The following is a 21,487-nucleotide window of genomic DNA, read 5'->3' as shown; positions in this document are numbered from 1 at the left end:
GGGTTGAGTTTTCTCCAGGGGTGGAGGAGATACTGGAGGCGGGGGGTAATGTCGGGGTGGGGTAATGTAGGGGGTGGGGGTGATGTCAGGGGTGGGATGATGTGGGGGTTGGGGGTGGTGTAGGGGGTGGGGGTGATGTCGGGGGTGAGAGGGTTGTAGGGGCTGGGGTGATGTGGGGGGTGGGATATAGGGGGTAGTGCTAGATTTCTTTTAGAAAGAACCATCCAATTAGTCGCACTTCCCCCTAGTCTTCCCTCAGAGCTCCACAACTGTTTCCCCTTTCAAGTTATTAACCAATTTCCTTCAGTAATTCCTTATTGAATCCGCTTCTACCACTTCTTCAGGCAGCACCTTCCAGATCACAACAACTGACTGAGTTTGAAAATACTCCCTCATCTCCCCTCTGGATTTTATATCAACCATCTGAAATCTGTATACTCGATTCAACCGCCTTTCTCTCATTGGAAATAATTTCACCCTGTCTCCTCTATTGAAGCCCTTCCTATTTTTGGACCATTTTATTAAATCTCTTAATATCTCTTGCTCTAAGGAGGATAATTTTAGTCTCTGGCCTCTCACATAACTGAAATCCCTTATTCTTTGATGTCATGTTAGTAAATCTCCTTGGTACCCTGTCCAAAACCTTGATGTGTTTCCTCAAATACAACACCCAGGAATGTGTGCAAAACTACAGCTCTGGCCAAACTGGTGTTTTGGGAAGGTTTATCAAAACTTCCTTGTTCGGCTGGATTTCCATGGGCTTGATTTTCATACATTCATCCACCTGGCAACTGTATCAAGAGCAACAAACTGAACAGATACCAGCTGGCCTCATTATGAATGCTTGTCTGAGTTTCAAGTCTGACGACAAGTCTACATTATTGCCTTGATCTTTCTTTAATCAATGCCTGTATGTTCAACCCACTTCACACCTTTTAATTAAGGGATCAATGGGACTGTCATAGCTTGTGCTTGATTGACAGCTTTTTGAGAAGGCGATGGGGTAATATTTTTCAAAGGGAACGTTGACTGGATTTTTATTTAATGAGCATCTCAAACATTTCCCAGTGTTATTATGTGACTCATTATAGATACCTGGTGCATACTGGATGAGTGGGCATGGAGGGGGCATGGGATGCTTAGATGGTGTGTGTGGGAGGGTGGGGATTGAAGGATGAGGGCCAGAGAGCCTACCAACCATGGATACAACTGGGCCAACGTCCCAATAAATAGAGGCAGTGTACTACCCACATGCCTCTGTTGGCACCTCTGGCTTGTCTTAGAGGTGCGAGGCCTGTTCCCAGCCCATGCCTACCTCCCAGGTGTAAATATACACGAGCAGGTGTAGGAAATTCCCTAACTCTCACTTCCAATCTCCTTGACACAATTCTGGCTCTATGCCTCTACTTATTAAGCCAGATCCCAGATGTCTTTGTAACAGTGTTAAGGTAACATAGTCTTAAATTACTGGACAGGTATGGTATGTGGTAGACACTTAAAATGCCCTCTGAAATGGTCTAGCGGGCCACTCAGTTCAAGGGCAATTAGGGACGGCAATAAATGCTGGCAAGGCTAGTGACACCCACATCCTGGGAATTAATTTAACTTGTCCTGCCATCGGCAAAGGTTTGTGTACATACATTCCCAGGTCTCTCCATTCAGGAACGCTTTCGGAGTATTCCACATTAACCTCATGAGAACTTGCCCATGCTGTGTCGTGTGGACGTGGCTTCCAGTCAGTGCAACAGAAAACCAGGGTAAAGGCATCAGAGCAGCAGAGTAAATGAGATTTATTTTACCAAAATCATTTTATAAAGTTAGCAATTTAAACATTTTAAAAATGGTAATATTTTTAATCAGAACCATTTTTACACATTTGATGAGGAAGGCAGGTTATTAACATTTAAACAATGAAAGCATTTTTGGGGAGCTAGGGACACAACCCTGCTGGAGTTAAGGCGGCCAATCGGGGTCCCCCCAGAGGGTCAGGTGTCGGGGTGGTGCCGGACATTGGCACTCTGGCAGTGCCAGCCAGTGCCCCCTGGCACTGCCCAAGAGGCAAAGTGCCAATACCTGGCAGGGCACCTTGACACTGCTCATCGGGCATGGGGGAATACCGAGGGGACAAGGCCTATGTGGGGGTAGAGACTGGGTGGGGTTAGGGTTGATGGGGGCGATCGGTGGGGGTTGGGGGTCCTGCTGCCACTCAGCAGGCAGGATCAGTGGGGGAAGGAGGGAGGTCAGCAATCATGGTGGGCTGCCGGGAGTGGGGGGTGGGGGGGGGGGGGGGGGGGGGGGGGGAGGGGGGGGGGGGCAGGTGGCGAGGGGGTGGGGTCAGCCGGCTCAAGAGGTTAGCACTCTGGGGAGGGGTTAATTGTTGGGGAGGGAATCGGTGGGGTTGGGGGGAGGGGCGCTGGAGATCTGGAGGGGGGGATTCAGGGCTGACCCAGGAATGATTGGGGAGGGTCCAGCGATCGGGCCATGGGGGGTTGAGTGGGCCGGAGTTGCGGGGATCATTGGGCTGGCAAGTGATTGGGAGGCCGGCAGAACAGGGCTACTGCACATGTGTCGATCTTGGCAGTGACAGATTGGTGCATTCAGAGTGGCCCGCTCAGCGCTATGCTGCTGGCCTCTCCAATGGGAATAGGCCCCGCCCCTTGATTTTTAATGATATACATGATAGTGACCTCTGCAGTGCATAGTGGGCCTGATTTTACCAAAGCTTTGCGCCCGAAATCGCGGTAAAGTTGGGCGTTGGGCCTATACCGCGATCTGCACCCGATTCCGAGCAGATCGCGGCTTTACCGACACCTGATTCAGGTGCGGGTCCGGCCTGCGCTCGAATCGGGCGGCCCCACGATTTAAATGCATTTGCATGCATTTAAATCGACTTAATGAACTCTACCCAACCCTACCACCAAATCCCACTTTACCGTCTTCTGGCCCATTCCACATCCGCGCTGTAAGCGACCTGCAAAATAAAAGTCTGAAGTCGTCGCTGCAGCTTCCAAAGAGTGGGGTCAGAGCCTGTAACAGCTCTCTGACCCAGCTCCTCCTCTTGGGGGGACGGGGGGTGGGTAGTGGGAGGAGGAGGGGGGGGCGGAACCCAGATCATTCTCTGGTCAGGGGGGAGGAGGAGGAGGAGGGGGGGTAGGACCCAGATCATCCTCTGGTCAGGGAGGGGGAGGGTGGGAGGAGGAGGGGGGTTGGGACCCAGATAATCCTCTGGTCGTGGGGAGGGGGGGGGGGTCCGCTGCCAGTCTGCGGCCGATTGGTGGGGAGGGAGGGGGCAGGGGGGTCCGCTGCCACTCTGCGGGTGATCCCTCCTCCCACTGGAGGAACAAATCCTTCCTGCCAGAGTGGACGTGCGGCCATGCCATCCCACAGAACCTTCAGGATGAAGCGATTCCTCGCGAAGAAGAAGCAGAACCGGCCGATTCCACAGTGGATCCACATGAAAACCAGCTACAAGATCAGTACAAGTCCAAGAGGAGACACTGGAGAAGGACCAAGCTGGGCCTGTAAAGAGATACACCATCACTGGTACACTCCCAGCCACAGCCATCTCTCCCACTCTCTTGCCCCTGCAGGGAAGAGTAATCTGTGGCTGGTGGTGTACCAGTGATGGTGTATCCCTTTACAGGCCCAGCTTGGTCCTTCTCCAGTGTCCCCTCTTGGACTTGTACTGATCTTGTAGCCGGTTTTCATGTGGATCCACTGTGGAATCGGCCGGTTCTGCTTCATCTTCTTAGCGAGGAATCGCCTCATCCTGAAGGTTGTGTGGGATGGCATGGCCGCACGTCCACTCCGGCAGGAGGGATTCGTTCCTCCGGTGGGGAGGAGGGATCGCCCGCAGAATGGCGGCAGACCCCCCTGCCCCCTCCCTCCCCACCGAGCGGCCGCAGACTGGCAGCGGACCCCCCCCCCGACCAGAGGATGATCTGGGTCCCACCCCACCCCCCCAACCCCCCCCCGACCAGAGGGTGATCTGGGTCCCGCCCCCCATCTCCTCCCCACACCACCCCCCCCCCCACCCTCTCCCCCCCCGAGGATGATCGTCCGAGAGCCGCTCTCTCCGCTTTCTGCTTTGTTTTTCTTTCGCGCCCGGGCGCGCTCTGTCAGATTTTTTTCGAACTGCACATGCGCAGTTCAGAGCTCCGATCGGTCCGCCAGCGCTAAGCCCCGCCCACAGCGCGAATCGGACCAGAGCCGGCAAAACGCATATGGGCGCTCTGGAAAGAGGATTCCAGGCGCAGATCTATTTGACGCCCGGATTCGGCACTTCGACTCAAAATGGTAAAATCAGGCCCAGTGTGTGGAAGATTCTTCTCTGAACTCCCACTGAAAAAACCAGTGTGGATTACTCCAGTTTTCACCCAAATCCGGCACTTAGAATTTTTTTGGGGAGAATTCCGGCCCTTTGCTCAGTTTGCAATCATGACTCTGATCTTCCTGTTGCTTGCCATTTTAAACCTGCACCTCACTCTCATGCCTACATGTCCATCCTTGGCCTGCTGCAATGCTCCAGTGAAGCTCGGCATAAACTGGAGGAGCAGCATCTTATCTTCCAGATTGGTACGTTGCAGCCTTCAGAATTCAACTTTGAGCTCAATAACTTTAGATTTTGATCTTTCTCATCCATCTTCAATCCTTTTTAAAAAATATCCCATCCATACATTGTCTCAATGTACCTATCCCCTTTCACATCTTAAGATTGATCTCACAGCTACAGTTTAATATCTGACACATTCTTTCTCCTTTCAGTTCGGATGAAGAGTTGAGCAGACTCGAAACATTAATTCTGTTTTCCCTCCCTATGGATGCTGCCAGACCTGCTGTGTTTTTCCAGCATTCTCTGATCTCATGTGGGTCCCCTCATTTAGTGTTTGTGAAATTAGAGAAGGCCCCGTCACACCTGAAAATATCTGTTCTAACATGAACAAAGAAAATTATAGCACAGGAACAAGCGCTTCGGTCCTCCAAGTCTGCAGCGACCAAGCTGCGTGTCTGAACTAAAACCCCCTACCCTTCTGGGAACCATATCCCTCTATTCCCATCCTATTCACGTATTTGTCAAGACGCTCCTTAAAACTTACTATCGTATCTGTTCCCACCCTGGGAAAAAGCTTCTGACTATCCACTCTGTCCATGCCCCTCATAATTTTGTAGACTTCTATCAGGTCGTCCTTCAATCTCCGTCGCTCCAGTGAGAACAAACCAAGTTTCTCCAACCTCTTCTTCATAGCTAATGCCCTCCATACCAGGCAACATACTGGTAACTCTTTTCTGTACCCTCTCCAAAGCCTCCACATCTTTCTGGTCATGTGGTGACCAGAATTGAACACTATATTCCAAATGCGGACTAACTGAGGTTCTATAAAGCAGCAACATGACTTGCCAATTTTTAAACTCAATGCCCCGGCGATGAAGGCAAGCATGCCGTATGGCTTCTTGACTTCTGTGTGGATTCGCACCAATTAGCCTAATTTCATGTTCCTAACCTGTTGTATAAGTCTAAGTAACAGACATTACAAGGCATTCATTGTCCCAAGATTGGTGTTCATTGGCCTAAGCCACAATTCCCGGCGCAGGCTTGGAGGGCCGAAGGGCCTGTTTCCTGTGCTGTAATGTTCTTTGTTCTTTGTTCCAGTTTACACTGGCAGTTGCTGGGTCACTCCAAGTGCTGAACTTGTCATCACAAAATTTACGAATGCATCCCTTTCCTGTTACATTGGCTTGGAACGGCACCGAGCATTGTGGAGATGTCACAATTCATATCCTTCCTTGTGAGGCTGAAAGGTGAATAGCCTACAAGATGATGCACGGACTCACATTAAAAACTCCCAGAGACTGGTTATACTAGCTACAGGATCTGGTTATATCAAAGGGATAATGACATTGTTAGTGCAGTACTCAGCCACAATTCAAGGTGTACTGCATTCATTCAGGATCTACTGCCCCCGATAGAACCATAGAATTCCTACAGTGCAGAAAGTGGCCACTTGACCCATCGAGTCTGCACTGACTCTCCGAAAGAGCATCTTATCCAGGCCCTCCCCCTTGCTCTATCCCTGTAACCCCATTACCATGGCTAATCTGCCTAACCTACACATCTTTGGACACTAAGGGGAAATTTAGCATGGCCAATCTACCTAACCTGCACAGTTTTGGACTGTGGGAGGAAACCAGAGCACCTGGAGGAAACCCATGCTGACACAGAGAGAACATGCAAACCCCACACAGTCACCCAAGGCCGGAATTGAATCCGGGTCCTTGGCGCTGTGAGGCAGCAGTGCTAACCACTGTGCCATCGTGCCACCCATTAAATGTTCATGTATATAAAATAAAGCAATTCAATTTTGATCACAATTCATTCTAAATCTATTACTTTTATAACTGCTGTTTCTGGTATTCTAACAGCACATACACCTACACACACATAGAAATAGACACAGTGAGATATGTACAGATGTCTTGCTTATAATTTAACAATAACTGAGAGCAATCTTTCAGTAAATGCCTCACCTTCCAGTGCAGCAGCTGTAGTGTTAATAACTTGATGAGTTTATCATATTGTATGAGACCCTGCTTGGATTATTATTCTTTCGCAGTGGCCTAGATTGCTTTCTGCTGACAAGCAGGGCCGGGTTAATCCAATGCTGCTTTATAAGGCCCAATGACCTCTGGGAGAGGAGATTGTGGCCTGTCATTGCTTAGGGTAGTCACTTGTCTCCGCTGGGCAGTGTCAGGTTCAGAAAGGGCCACCTTGGAAAGGAGGAAAAAGAAAGAAAGAAAGAAAGAAGGAAAGAGAAAGAAAGAAAAAAACGGAAAAAAGGGGAAAGTTTTACTTCTGCTGAATTCCACAGCAGCCTGCAATCATGAATGGTACAGAAGGAGACAACTTCTATGTGCCCATGTCCAACAAGACGGGAATTGTAAGGAGCCCATTCGACTACTCCCAGCACTACTTGGCTGATCCATGGATGTTTTCAGCGCTGGCAGCCTATATGTTCTTCCTCATCATAACAGGTTTCCCTGTTAATTTCCTCACCCTATATGTCACCATTGAGAATAAGAAACTCCGGCAACCCCTTAACTACATCCTCCTCAACCTGGCTATTGCTGATCTCTTGATGGTCTTTGGTGGTTTTACTACCACGCTGATCACCTCAATGAATGGCTATTTTATTTTCGGACCAATGGGTTGTAACTTCGAAGGTTTCTTTGCTACGCTTGGTGGTAAGTTCCAGATACATTTCAAGTAAGGCCCATTGCTTGCTCTAGCTCTAGATGAAATCGTGAGGGCTGTGCCAACCAAAATCTGAGCTCTGAGAAATGTTGCAGGAATTTTTGTTGTGGGGCTTTCCATGATAAATTAACAAACTTCAGCTTAATTTGTTGCAGTGTGTTAGCTAAAGGTGCAAATCAAAAATTTTAGATGTGACTTGATGAACTATTTAGAATATCTAGTGTAAAATTGGGTCATTGTCCAGGGTAGAAATTTATCTTACGCCTATCACTTCAGGCACAAGTTATATCCTCCCTAATACTCACCACCTATTAAAACCAATGCCTCTGAATATTGGAAAGGGTAAAGCAGCGTATAGCACTCAAGGCAAATTGCTATAAACTCTTCACAGGAGAGACTAAACTCAGTACAATCTTAACACACAACAGGACACAGCAGAGGATAATTGAAACAATGAATTACCCGCTTTAAAGTTGGGCATTCTGTCCTCAGCTTCATCCAAAATTTTGATATGATATTAATGGTCCAATAGAAAATTGGTTATGGAAAACAAAAATTTACAGATGAACTGACAGAACCCAAAGCAAATACAAAGAGGTCAAGAAACATTGTACCTGTGATATTTAAAGAAATGGAGATGGAAGAAATGGGAAATGCCATCAAAAATGGAATATCAAGAACAGCAAAATGAAAAGTAACACGAAGGAACAAAAATGGATAATGGAGGAAGTCTACTGCAGAACAGAAAACAATGAAATCTAAAATCAACCCAAAGAGGCAGATCTCAAAATATAAGGACCCAAAGTAACAACTTAACTAGAAAAATGTTACTAAAAGCCAAGCGAGATACATGGAGAAATAATGATTTTATCACAATTTTCTCTAAAAGATGCAGAAGATTATGCTAAAAGCAGTGTAAGGGGAAATAAGTGATCTAAGTGAATCTTACTCATTTAAAAAAACTGCATAGGAAGTCCAAAATGATTATATAAGTGGTGAATAGGAAATGAGCCACTGGGGAAAGAAAATTCTGAAGATCTGTACATTTTACAGAACACTTCTCGGAGGATGAAGGAGAGAATTTTCATGATAGACTTAATAAAAGCAAGTCCCTGAATTTGGTTAATATAATTGTATAGTTGTTGCAGATGGGTGGGGAAACATCCTTTGACAGTAGTGTAAATGTTATTTAGCAAGATTTGTGAAGTTGAGCAAGTGTCTGGCGATTGGGCAAAGATGATAATGCCAATTTACAAAAAAAAGCAAGAGCACATGCAACAATTAGAGAGCTATCATTTTCTCAAATACAGCAGGAAAGTACCTATCAAGATACCGAAGAAGAGAATAGTAGGGAAGAACTAGTTAGGTTTAGATCAGACTGAAGTACAATAGATCCAACTATTTGTATTATGGCAGGTTTTGTCAAAATGTATTAAACATGAGAACTTCATAGCTTTTAAGGGTGGCCTTGAGTATGTATGGTATTCTGAAAACCTTGTGAGATTGACAGAAACATAATAAATAAAGTAAATGCAAATTCTTGTTTTATTGCTGCCAAGTAATTAATTGATAAATAAATGAAGATGAGAATAGATAGCATGTCAGGACTGCAGTATGCAGACAGTTATGTAAACTAAGTGATGTAGAGTAAAAATTGAGCATATTGAAAATCAAACTTGATGCAGGTGGAGCAGGGTGCAAATTGAATTCATTGTAAATTAATTTGATGTAAATTGAACGGGGTGTAAATTGATTTTAGTGCAAATCCAGCATGGTGCAAATTGAAATTGATGTATACCAAAGTTTGAAATAAATTTAATGAGGCATAAATTGAATATGATGTAAGTGAAAATTGATATAAATTGAATTTGGTGTAAATTAAATATGGCATGAAGCAAATTTGGATTAAACACAGCAGGCTATAAATCAAATTTGGTGTTTTTGAATTTGGTATAAATTGGTGTAAATCAAATATGGTATAAATTTAATTTTGTGTATAGCAAATTTAGATTAAATCAAGCAGAATGTAGATAAGGCACAATTTGCAATTTGGTAAAAATGGAATTTTATGTAAATAGAATTTGGTATGATTTAAATTTATTGTAAATGGAATTTGGAATAAATGGAATTTGGTGTAAATCGAGTTTGTTGTAAATAAAATTTCCTATAATTCAAAACAGTCATTGAGTTTGTTGCTGATGATGTCATTGAATATATTGGAGATTGTATCATCAAGCTTGTTGCTGATGATGTCATTAAGCTTGTTGCTGATGATGCTATTGTTTATTGGAGATTATGTCATTGGCTTTATTGCAGATCACATCATTGAGTTTGTTGCTGATTTTCTCATTGCACTTATTGAAGATTGTGTCATTGAGATTGTTGCTGATGATGTCATTGAGTGTGATGTTGTTTATCTTATTGCTTAATTTGATTTCTGTGTCTGTGCCCTGTTTGAGAACAGATATCCACTCCATCTGACGAAGGAGCTGTGCTCCGAAAGCTTATGGTATTTGCTACCAAATAAACCTGTTGGACTTTAACCTGGTGTTGTGAGACTTCTTACTGTGCTTACCCCAGTCCAACGCCGGCATCTCCACATCATATCTTATTGAATCCATTGGAAATTATCTCAATGACTTTGTTGCTGGTTATGACATTGATTTAATTGGAGATTCTGTCTCTGAATATGCCCTTGAGATTATTGCTGATGATGTCATTGAGCATATTTTGATTATATCATTGAGTTTGTTCCTGGTTATGTCATTGATTTCACTGCTGATGATGTCATTGATTTCGCTGCTGATGAGGTCATTAATTTCACTGCTGTTGATGACATTGATTTTGCTGCTGATTATGTCACTGATTTCACTGTTGATTATGCCATTGAGTTCACTGCTGATGATGTCATTATGTTTCTAATGATGTCATTGTGAATTTTGCTAATTATGTCTGAGTTTGTTGCTAATAGTGCTATGGAGGTTGGTGCTGCAAATGGCATTGTACTTGTTCAAAATGAAGTCATTGGTTTATTGATGTTTATATTATAAGGTTTGGGCAGAATTTTCATGTCCTGCCCACCAAGGCATAATTGTATTGGAGATAATAACATTGACACTGTTGCTGATTCTGTCTTTGAAATTGTTCCTGATTATATAACTGAGTTTATTGGAGATAATATCACTAAATTTGTTGCTAATTCTGTCCTTCAGATTCTTGCTGATTATAACATTGATTTTAATGGAGATGATATCACTGATTTTGTTGCTGATGATATCATTGAGATTGTTGCTGATTATATCACTGAGATTGTTGCTACTTATATCATTGAGCGGCACGGTAGCACAATGGGTGGCACGGTAGCACAGTGGTTAGCACTGCTACTTCACAGCTCCAGGCACCTGGGTTCGATTCCCGGCTTGGGTCACTGTCTGTGTGGAGTTTGCACACTCTCCTCGTGCCTGCGTGGGTTTCCTCCGGGTGCTCCGGTTTCCTCCCACAGTCCAAAGATGTGTGGGTTAGGTTGACTGGCCATGCTAAAAAATTGGCCATTAGTGTCCTGAGATGCGTAGGTTAGAGGGATTAGCGGGTAAATATGTAGGGATATGGGGGTAGGGCCTGGGTGGGATTGTGGTCGGTGCAGACTCGATGGGCCAAATGGCCTCTTTCTGCACTGTAGGGTTTCTATGATTCTATGATTGAGTTTGTTGCTGATTATATCATTGAGATTATTGCTGATTATATCACTGAGTTTGTTGCTGATTATATCATTCAGTTTGGTGCTGATTATATCATTGAGATTATTGCTGATTATATCACTGAGTTTGTTGCTGATTATATCATTCAGTTTGGTGCTGATTATATCATTGCAATTGTTGTTGGTTATATCATTGCGATTGTTGTTGATTATATCATTGAGATTGTTGTTGATTATATAATTGAATTAACTGCAGATAATATCATTAAATTTGTTGCTGATTATATCATTGATGTTTTTTGCTGATTACATCATTGAGTTTGTTGCTGATTATATCATTGCGATTGTTGTTGATTACATCATTGTGATTATTGCTGATAATATCATTGAGATTGTTGATTATATCATTGAATTTATTGTGGATAATATCATTGAGTTTGTTGCTGATTATATCATTGAGTTTTCTGCTGATTATATCATTGAGATTGCTGTTGATTATATCATTGGAATTGTTACTGATTATATCATTGAGTTGATTGGAGATAATGCCATTAAGTTTGTTGAAGATTAGACCATTGAAATTGTTGCTGATTATATCATTGCGATTGTTTCTGATTATATCATTGAGATTGTTGCTGATAATATCATTGAGTTTATCGGAGATAATGTCATTGAGTATGTTGATGATTAGATCATTGAGTTTGTTGCTGATCATATCATTGAAATTGTTGCTGATTATGGTATTGAGATTGTTATTGATTATATAATTGAGATTGTTGCTGATTATATTATTGAGATTGTTGATGATAATATCAGTGTGATTGTTCCTGATTATATGATTGAGATTGTTGCTGCCTTAATCATTGAGCTTGTTGTTGATCATATCATTGAGATTGTTGCTGATTATATTATTAAGATTGTTGCTGATTATATCATAGAGATTGTTGTTGATTATATCATTGAGTTTGTTGCTCATTATATCACTGATTTTTATCAAGATAATATTGAGTTTGTTGCTGGTTACATCATTGAGTTTGTTGCTGATTTTATCATTGCAGTTGTTGCAGATTATATCATTGAGTTTGTGGTTGATTATATCATTGAGATTGTTGTTGATTATATCATTGCGATTGTTGCTGATTATATCATTGCAATTGTCACTGATTATATCATTGAGATTGTTGCTGATTATATCATTGCGATTGTTGCCAATTATAGCATTGAAATTGTTGCTGATTATAGCATTGAGATTGTTGTTGATTATATAATTGAGATTGTTGCTGATTATATTATTGAGATTGTTGATGATAATTTCATTGAGATTATTGCTGATTATATGATTGAGATTGTTGCTGATTATATCATTGTGATTGTTGATGATTATATCATTGAGATTGTTGTTGATTATATCACTGATATTGTTGCTGATTATGTCATTGAGATTGTTGCTGCCTATATCATTGAGCTTGTTGTTGATCATATCATTGAGATTGTTGCTGATTATATTATTGAGATTGTTGCTGATTATATCATTGAGATTGTTGCTGATTATATCATTGCGATTGTTGCTGATTATATAATTGAGATTGTTGATGATTATATCATTGAGATTGTTGTTGATTATATCACTGATATTGTTGCTGATTATATCATTGCGATTGTTGCTGATTATATAATTCAGATTGTTGCTGATTATATCATTGTGATTGTTGCTGATTATGTCATTGAGATTGTTGTTGATTATACCATTCAGATTGTTGCCGATTATATCACTGAGTTTCTTGGAGATAACGTCATTGAGTTTACTGATGATTATATCATTGAGATAGTTGTTGATTATACCATTGAGATTGTTGCTGATTATATCATTGTGATTTTTGATGATTATATCATTGAGATTGTTGCTGATTATATCACTGAGTTTTTTGGAGATAATGTAATTGAGTTTGTTGATGATTATATCATTGAGACTGTTGCTGATTATATCATTGAGATTGTTGCTGATTATATCATTGCAATTGTTGCTGATTATATCATTGAGATTGTTGTTGATTATAGCATTGAGATTGTTGCTGATTATATCACAGTTTTTTGGAGCGAATGTAATTGAGTTTGTTGATGATTATATCATTGAGACTGTTGCTGATTATATCATTGTTTTTGTTGCTGATTATATCATGGAGATTGTTGCTGATTACATCATTGAGATTGTTGCTGATAATATCATTGAGACTATTGATGATTATATCAATGAGCTTCTTGGAAATAATGTCACTGATTTTGTTTTTGATAATATCAGTGAGATTGTCACTGATTATATCATTGAGATTGTTGCTGTTATATCATTAAGATTGTTGCTGATTATATAATTGAGATTGTTGTTGATTATATCATTGAGATTGGTGCTCATTATATAGTTGAGATTGTTGTTGATTATATCATTTTGTTTGTTGCTCATTACAGCGCTTGTTGCTGATCATATCATTGTGTTTGTTGATGATTAGATCATTGAGATTGTTGCTGATTATATCATTGAGATTGTTGCTGATGATATCATTGCAGTTGTTGCTGATTATATAATTTAGATTGTTACTGATTATATCATTGAGATTGTTGCTGATTATATCATTGCAGTTGTTGCTGATTATATCATTGAGATTGTTACTGATTATATCATTGAGATTGTTGCTGATTATATCATTGCAATTGTTGCTGATTATATCATTGCGATTGTTGCTGATTATCTCATTGAGATTGTTGTCGATTATACCATTGAGTTTTCTGCTCATTATATCATTGCGTTTGTTGCTCATTACATTACTGAGTTTTTTTGGAGATAATGTCATTGAGATTGTTGCTGATTGTATCATTGAGTTTGCTGCTGATTATATCATTGCGATTGTTGCTGATTCTATCATTGAGCTTTATGGAAATCATAGAATCATAGAAACCCTACAGTACAGAAAGAGGCCATTCGGCCCATCGAGTCTGCACTGACCACAATCCCACCCAGGCCCTACGCCCATATCACTACATATTTTACCCGCTAATCCCTCTAATCTACGGATCCCAGGACACTAAGGGGCAATGTTTAGCATGGCCAATCAACCTAACCCGCACATCTTTATGTCATTGATTTATAATGCCATTGTGATTTATAATGTCAATTAAATAATCTCATTGATTTTGTTGATTGTAATATCATTGGGATTGTTTCTGATTATATCACTGAGATTGTTGCTGATTATATCATTGAATTTGTTGCTTATTATATCACTGGGTTTTTAGAGATAATGTCATTGAGTTTATTGCTGGCTATATTATTGAGTTTGATGCTGATCATGTCATTGAGATAATTGAGATTATTGCTGAATAGATCATTGCAACTGTTGCTGATTGTATCATTGAGTTTGTGGCTGATAATATCATTGAGATTCGGGCTGATTATATCATTGAGTTTGTTGCTGATTATATCATCGAGTTTGTTGATGATTATATCACTGAGATTGTTGCTGATTATATCATTGCGATTGTTGCTGATTCTTTCATTGCAATTGTCACTGATTATATCATTGAGATTGTTGGTGATTAGATCATCGAGTTTGTTGCTTTTTATATCATTGAGGTTGTTGCTGATAGTATCATTGGGTTTGTTGCTGATTATATCATTGAGATTGTCGTTGATAATATCATTGAGTTTCTTGCTCATTATATCATTGTGGTTGTTGTTGCTGATTATATCATTGCATTTGTTGCTCATTACATTACTGCGTTTTTTTGGAGATAACGTTATTGAGATTGTTGCTGATTATATCATTGAGTTGTTGCTGATTATATCATTGAGATTGTTGCTGATTCTATAATTGAGCTTTTTGGAAATAATGTCATTGATTTGTTGATTGTAATATCATTGAGATTGTTGCTGATTATATCATTGAGATTGTTGCTGATTATATCATTGAGTTTGATGCTCATTATATCATTGGGGTTTTTGGAGATAATGTCATTGAGTTTGTTGCTGACTATATTATTGAGTTTGATGCTGATCATGTCACTGAGATAATTGAGATTATTGCTGAATAGATCATTGAAATTGTTGCTGACTATGTCACTGAGATTGTTGCTGATTATATCATTGAGATTGTTGCTGTTTATATCTTTGAGATTGTTGTTGATTATATAATTGCATTTGTTGCAGATTATATAACTGGGTTTTTTGAAAACATTTCATTGATTTTGTTGCCGTTACTTCATTGAGCTTATTGCTGATTATATCATTGAGTTTGTGCCTGATTATATCATTGAGATTGTTGCTGATTAATTCATTCAGATTTGCTGATTATATCATTGAGTTTATTGGAGATAATATCATTGATTTTATTGCTGATGATAACATTGAGATTGTTGCTGATTATATCATGAAGATTGTTGGAGATAATATTATTGACTTTATTGCTGATTATATCATTGCGATTGTTGCTGATTATATCATTGAGATTGTTGCTGATTATATCATTGAGATTGTTGCTGATTATATCATTGTCTTTATTGTTGATTACATCATTGTGATTGTTGCTGATTATATCATTGAGACTCTTGCTGAACGTGTCATTGATATTATTACAGAAAATATCATTGAATTTGTTGCTGATTGTATCATTGATATTATTGGAGATAATATCATTGAGATTGTTGCTGATTATATCGTTGAGACCTGCTGATTATATCATTGAGATTGTTGCTGATTATATCATTGTCGTTGTTATTGATTATATCATTGAATTTGGTGCTTATTTTATCACTGAGTTTGTGGAGATAATGCCATTGAGATTGTTGCTGACTATATTATTGAGTTTGATGCTGACCATATCATTGAGGTATTTGAGATTACTCCTGAATAGAGCATTGAAATTGTTGCTGATTATGTCACTGAGATTGTTGCTGATTATATCATTGAGATTGTTGCTGATTATATCATTGAGATTGCTGCTGATTATATCACTGGGATTGTAGCTGATTATATCATTGAGATTGCTGCTGATTATATCACTGGGATTGTTGCTGATTATATCATTGCGATTGTTGCTGATTATGTGTTTGAGAGAGTTGCTGCTTCCATCATTGAGATTGTTGCTGATTCTGTCATTGAGATTTTTGCTGATTATATCATTGAGTTTATTGGAGATAATATCATTGATTTTATTGCTAATTGTAACTTTGAGATTGCTGCTGATTATGTCATTAAGATTGTTGGAGATTATATCATTGTGCTTATTGGAGATAGTATTATTGACTTTATTGCTAATTATATCATTGATTACATTGGGATTGTTGCTGATTACATCATTGAGACTGTTGCTGATCATATCATTGATATTATTGGAGAAAATATCATTGAATTTATTGCTGATTGTATCATTGATATTATTGGAGATAATACCATTGAGATTGTTGCTGATTAAATCATTGAGATTGTTGCTGATTATATCATTGAGATTGTTGCTGATTATATCATTGTCTTTATTGTTGATTACATCATTGTGATTGTTGCTGATTATATCATTGAGACTCTTGCTGAACATGTCATTGATATTATTACAGAAAATATCATTGAATTTGTTGCTGATTGTATCATTGATATTATTGGAGATAATATCATTGAGATTGTTGCTGATTATATCGTTGAGACCTGCTGATTATATCATTGAGATTGTTGCTGATTATATCATTGTCGTTGTTATTGATTATATCATTGAATTTGGTGCTTATTTTATCACTGAGTTTGTGGAGATAATGCCATTGAGATTGTTGCTGACTATATTATTGAGTTTGATGCTGACCATATCATTGAGGTATTTGAGATTACTCCTGAATAGAGCATTGAAATTGTTGCTGATTATGTCACTGAGATTGTTGCTGATTATATCATTGAGATTGTTGCTGATTATATCATTGAGATTGCTGCTGATTATATCACTGGGATTGTAGCTGATTATATCATTGAGATTGCTGCTGATTATATCACTGGGATTGTTGCTGATTATATCATTGCGATTGTTGCTGATTATGTGTTTGAGAGAGTTGCTGCTTCCATCATTGAGATTGTTGCTGATTCTGTCATTGAGATTTTTGCTGATTATATCATTGAGTTTATTGGAGATAATATCATTGATTTTATTGCTAATTGTAACTTTGAGATTGCTGCTGATTATGTCATTAAGATTGTTGGAGATTATATCATTGTGCTTATTGGAGATAGTATTATTGACTTTATTGCTAATTATATCATTGATTACATTGGGATTGTTGCTGATTACATCATTGAGACTGTTGCTGATCATATCATTGATATTATTGGAGAAAATATCATTGAATTTATTGCTGATTGTATCATTGATATTATTGGAGATAATACCATTGAGATTGTTGCTGATTAAATCATTGAGATTGTTGCTGATTATATCATTGAGATTGTTGCTGATTATATCATTGTCTTTATTGTTGATTACATCATTGTGATTGTTGCTGATTATATCATTGAGACTCTTGCTGAACATGTCATTGATATTATTACAGAAAATATCATTGAATTTGTTGCTGATTGTATCATTGATATTATTGGAGATAATATCATTGAGATTGTTGCTGATTATATCGTTGAGACCTGCTGATTATATCATTGAGATTGTTGCTGATTATATCATTGTCGTTGTTATTGATTATATCATTGAATTTGGTGCTTATTTTATCACTGAGTTTGTGGAGATAATGCCATTGAGATTGTTGCTGACTATATTATTGAGTTTGATGCTGACCATATCATTGAGGTATTTGAGATTACTCCTGAATAGAGCATTGAAATTGTTGCTGATTATGTCACTGAGATTGTTGCTGATTATATCATTGAGATTGTTGCTGATTATATCATTGAGATTGCTGCTGATTATATCACTGGGATTGTAGCTGATTATATCATTGAGATTGCTGCTGATTATATCACTGGGATTGTTGCTGATTATATCATTGCGATTGTTGCTGATTATGTGTTTGAGAGAGTTGCTGCTTCCATCATTGAGATTGTTGCTGATTCTGTCATTGAGATTTTTGCTGATTATATCATTGAGTTTATTGGAGATAATATCATTGATTTTATTGCTAATTGTAACTTTGAGATTGCTGCTGATTATGTCATTAAGATTGTTGGAGATTATATCATTGTGCTTATTGGAGATAGTATTATTGACTTTATTGCTAATTATATCATTGATTACATTGGGATTGTTGCTGATTACATCATTGAGACTGTTGCTGATCATATCATTGATATTATTGGAGAAAATATCATTGAATTTATTGCTGATTGTATCATTGATATTATTGGAGATAATACCATTGAGATTGTTGCTGATTAAATCATTGAGATTGTTGCTGATTATATTTTGAGTTTGTTGTTGATTATATCATTGAGCTTTTTGGAAATAATGTCATTGATTTTGGTGATGATAATATCATTGAGATTGTTGCTGATTATATTTTGAGTTTGTTGTTGATTATATCACTGAGCTTTTTGGAAATAATGTCATTGATTTTGGTGATGATAATATCATTGAGATTGTTGCCGATTATATTTTGAGTTTGTTGTTGATTATATCATTGAGCTTTTTGGAAATAATGTCATTGATTTTGGTGATGATAATATCATTAAGATTGTTGCTGATTATATTATTGAGATTGTTGCTTATTATATCATTGAGATTGTTGCTGATTATATCATTGAGATTCCTATTGATTATGTCATTGAGACCATTGCTGATTACATCACTGAGATTGTTGCTAATTATATCATTGAGTTTCTTGGAGATAATGTCATTGAGATTGTGTTTGATTACTTCATTCAGATTGTTGCTGACTATATCATTGAGATTGTTGCTGATTATATCATTGAGTTTGTTGCTCATTATATCATTGAGATTGTTGCTGATTACTTCGTTGAGATTGTTGCTGATTATATCATTTTGTTTGTTGATGAATATATCATTGAGACTATTGTTGATTATATCATTGAGATTGTTGCTGATTGTTGCTCATTCAATCATTGAGCTTTTTGGAAATAATGTCAATGATTTTGTTGATTGTAATATCATTCAAATTGTTGCAGATAATATCATTGAGAGTGTTGGAAATAATATCAGTGAGATTATTGCTGACTATATCACTGAGATTGTTGCTGATTACATCATTGAAATTATTGCTGATTATATCATTGAGATTGGTGCTGATTATATCGTTGAAATTGTTGTTGATTATATCATTGCATTTGTTGCTCATTATATCACTGAGGTTTTTGGAGATAATGTCATTGCGATTGTTGCTGATTATATCATTGTGTTTGTTGTTGATTATATCATTGAGATTGTTGCTGATTCTATCATTGAGCTTTTTGGAAATAATGTCAATGATTTTGTTGATTGTAATATCATTGAGATTGTTGCAGATAATATCATTGTGATTGTTGGAAATAATATCATTGAGATTGTTGCTAATTATATCATTGAGATTGTTGCTGATTATATCATTGAGACTGTTGCTGATTATATCATTAATATTGTTGTTGGTTATATCATTGAGATTGTTGTTCATTATTTCATTGAGATTGTTTCTGATTATATCGTTGAGTTTGTTTCTGATTATATCATTGGGTTTATTGGAGATAATATTATTGAGATTGTCTCTGATTGTATCATTGAATTTGTTGCTGATTGTATCATTAATATTATTGGAGATAATATCATTGAGTTTACTGGAGATAATATCATTGAGTTTGTTGCTGACTTTATCATTCAGAGTTTTGCTGATTATATCATTGAATTTGTTGCTGATTAGATCATTGAGATTGTTGCTGATTATATCATTGAGTTTGTTGCTGATTAGATCATTGAGATTGTTGCTGATTAGATCATTGAGTTTCTTTCTGATTACATCATTGAGTTTACAGGAGATAATATCATTGAGTTTGTTGCTGATTATAACATTGAGATTGTTGCTGATTATATCATTGAGATTTGTGCTGATTATGTAATTGAGTTTGTTGGAGATAAAATCATTGCGATTGTTGCAGATTACTTCGTTGAAATTGTTGCTGATTATATCTTGAATCTGTTGCTGATTGTATCATTGATATTATTGGAGATAATATCATTGAAATTGTTGCTGATTATATCATTGAGATTGTTGCTGACTGTATCATTAAGTATATTGGAGATAATATCATTGGGATTGTTGCTGATTATATGATTGCGTTTATTGGAGATAATATCACTGAGATTGTCGCTGATAATATCATTGAGATTGTTGGATATAATATCTTTGAAATTGTTGCTGATTATATCGTTAAGTTTATTGGAGATAATATCAGTGAAATTGTTGCTGATTCTATCATTGAGATTGTTGGAGATAATATAATTGAGATTGTTGCTGATTATATAATTGAGATTGTTTCCGGTTCTATTATTGAGATTGCTGGAGATAAAATCATTGATTTTATTGCTGATTATATCGTTGAGATTGGTGCTGATTAAATTATTGATTTTGTTGCTGATTATATCATCAAGTTTGTTACTGATTACATCATTGAGATTGTTTCTGATTATATCATTGAGATTGTTGGAGATAATATCATTGTGTTTATTGGAGATAATATCATTGACTTTATTGTCAATTACATCATTGAGATCGCTGCCAATTATATCATTATACCAGTCCAAAGATGTGCGGGTTACGTTGATTGGTGATGCTAAAATTGCCCCTTAGTGTCCTGAGATGTGTAGGTTAGAGGGATTAGTGGCTAAAAATATATGGGGGTAGGGCCTGGGTGGAATTGTGGTCGGTGCAGACTTGAAAGGGCCGAATAGCCTCTTTCTGTACTGTAGGGTTTCTATGATTCTATGATTCTATGATCATTGACTTTATTGCTGATTACATCATTGGGATTGTTGATGACTATATTATTGAGTGTATTGGAGATAATACCATTGAGATTGTTACTGATTATATCACTGAGATTGTTGCTGATTCGATCATTGCGATTGTTGCTGATTATATCATTGAGTGTTGATGATTATATTATTGAGTATATTGGAGATTATACCATTGAGATTGTTACTGATTATGTCATTGAGATTGTTGCTGATTATATCATTGAGTTTGTTGATGATTATATTATTGAGTGTATTGGAGATCATACCATTCAGATTGTTACTGATTATATCATTGAGTTTGTTGATGATTATATTGTTGAGTGTATTGGAGATCATACCATTCAGATTGTTACTGATTATATCATTGAAATTGTTGCTGATTAGATCATTGAGTTTGTTGCTGATCATATCTTGGAGTTTGTTACTGATTATTTCATTGAGATTGTTGCTGCTTAGATCACTGAGATTGTTGTTCATTATATCATTGAGTTTATTGGAGATAATATCATTGAGTTTGTTGCTGATTATTACATTGAGATTGTTGCTGATTATATCATTGAGATT

General features: G+C 37.9%; 1 protein-coding gene across 1 annotated transcript in view; it reads left to right on the top strand.

Annotated features, from left to right (window-relative positions):
* Window positions 1-6,875: 6,875 nt before the first annotated feature.
* LOC144488350 (rhodopsin) overlaps window positions 6,876-21,487 on the top strand; it is a gene marked incomplete at its 3' end in the record, with an annotated part of 39,424 nt that continues 24,812 nt past the window's right edge. Inside the window, exon 1 of the mRNA XM_078206399.1 lies at window positions 6,876-7,239. Coding sequence (XP_078062525.1) covers window positions 6,879-7,239 — 361 coding nt within the window. The remainder of the gene's footprint in view (window positions 7,240-21,487) is intronic.

This window comes from Mustelus asterias, unplaced genomic scaffold (assembly GCF_964213995.1).
Source record: "Mustelus asterias unplaced genomic scaffold, sMusAst1.hap1.1 HAP1_SCAFFOLD_1486, whole genome shotgun sequence".
Taxonomy (NCBI): Eukaryota; Metazoa; Chordata; class Chondrichthyes; order Carcharhiniformes; family Triakidae; genus Mustelus; species Mustelus asterias.
Note: the sequence above shows the minus strand (reverse complement) of the source record. Positions and strands in the feature narration are given on the sequence as shown.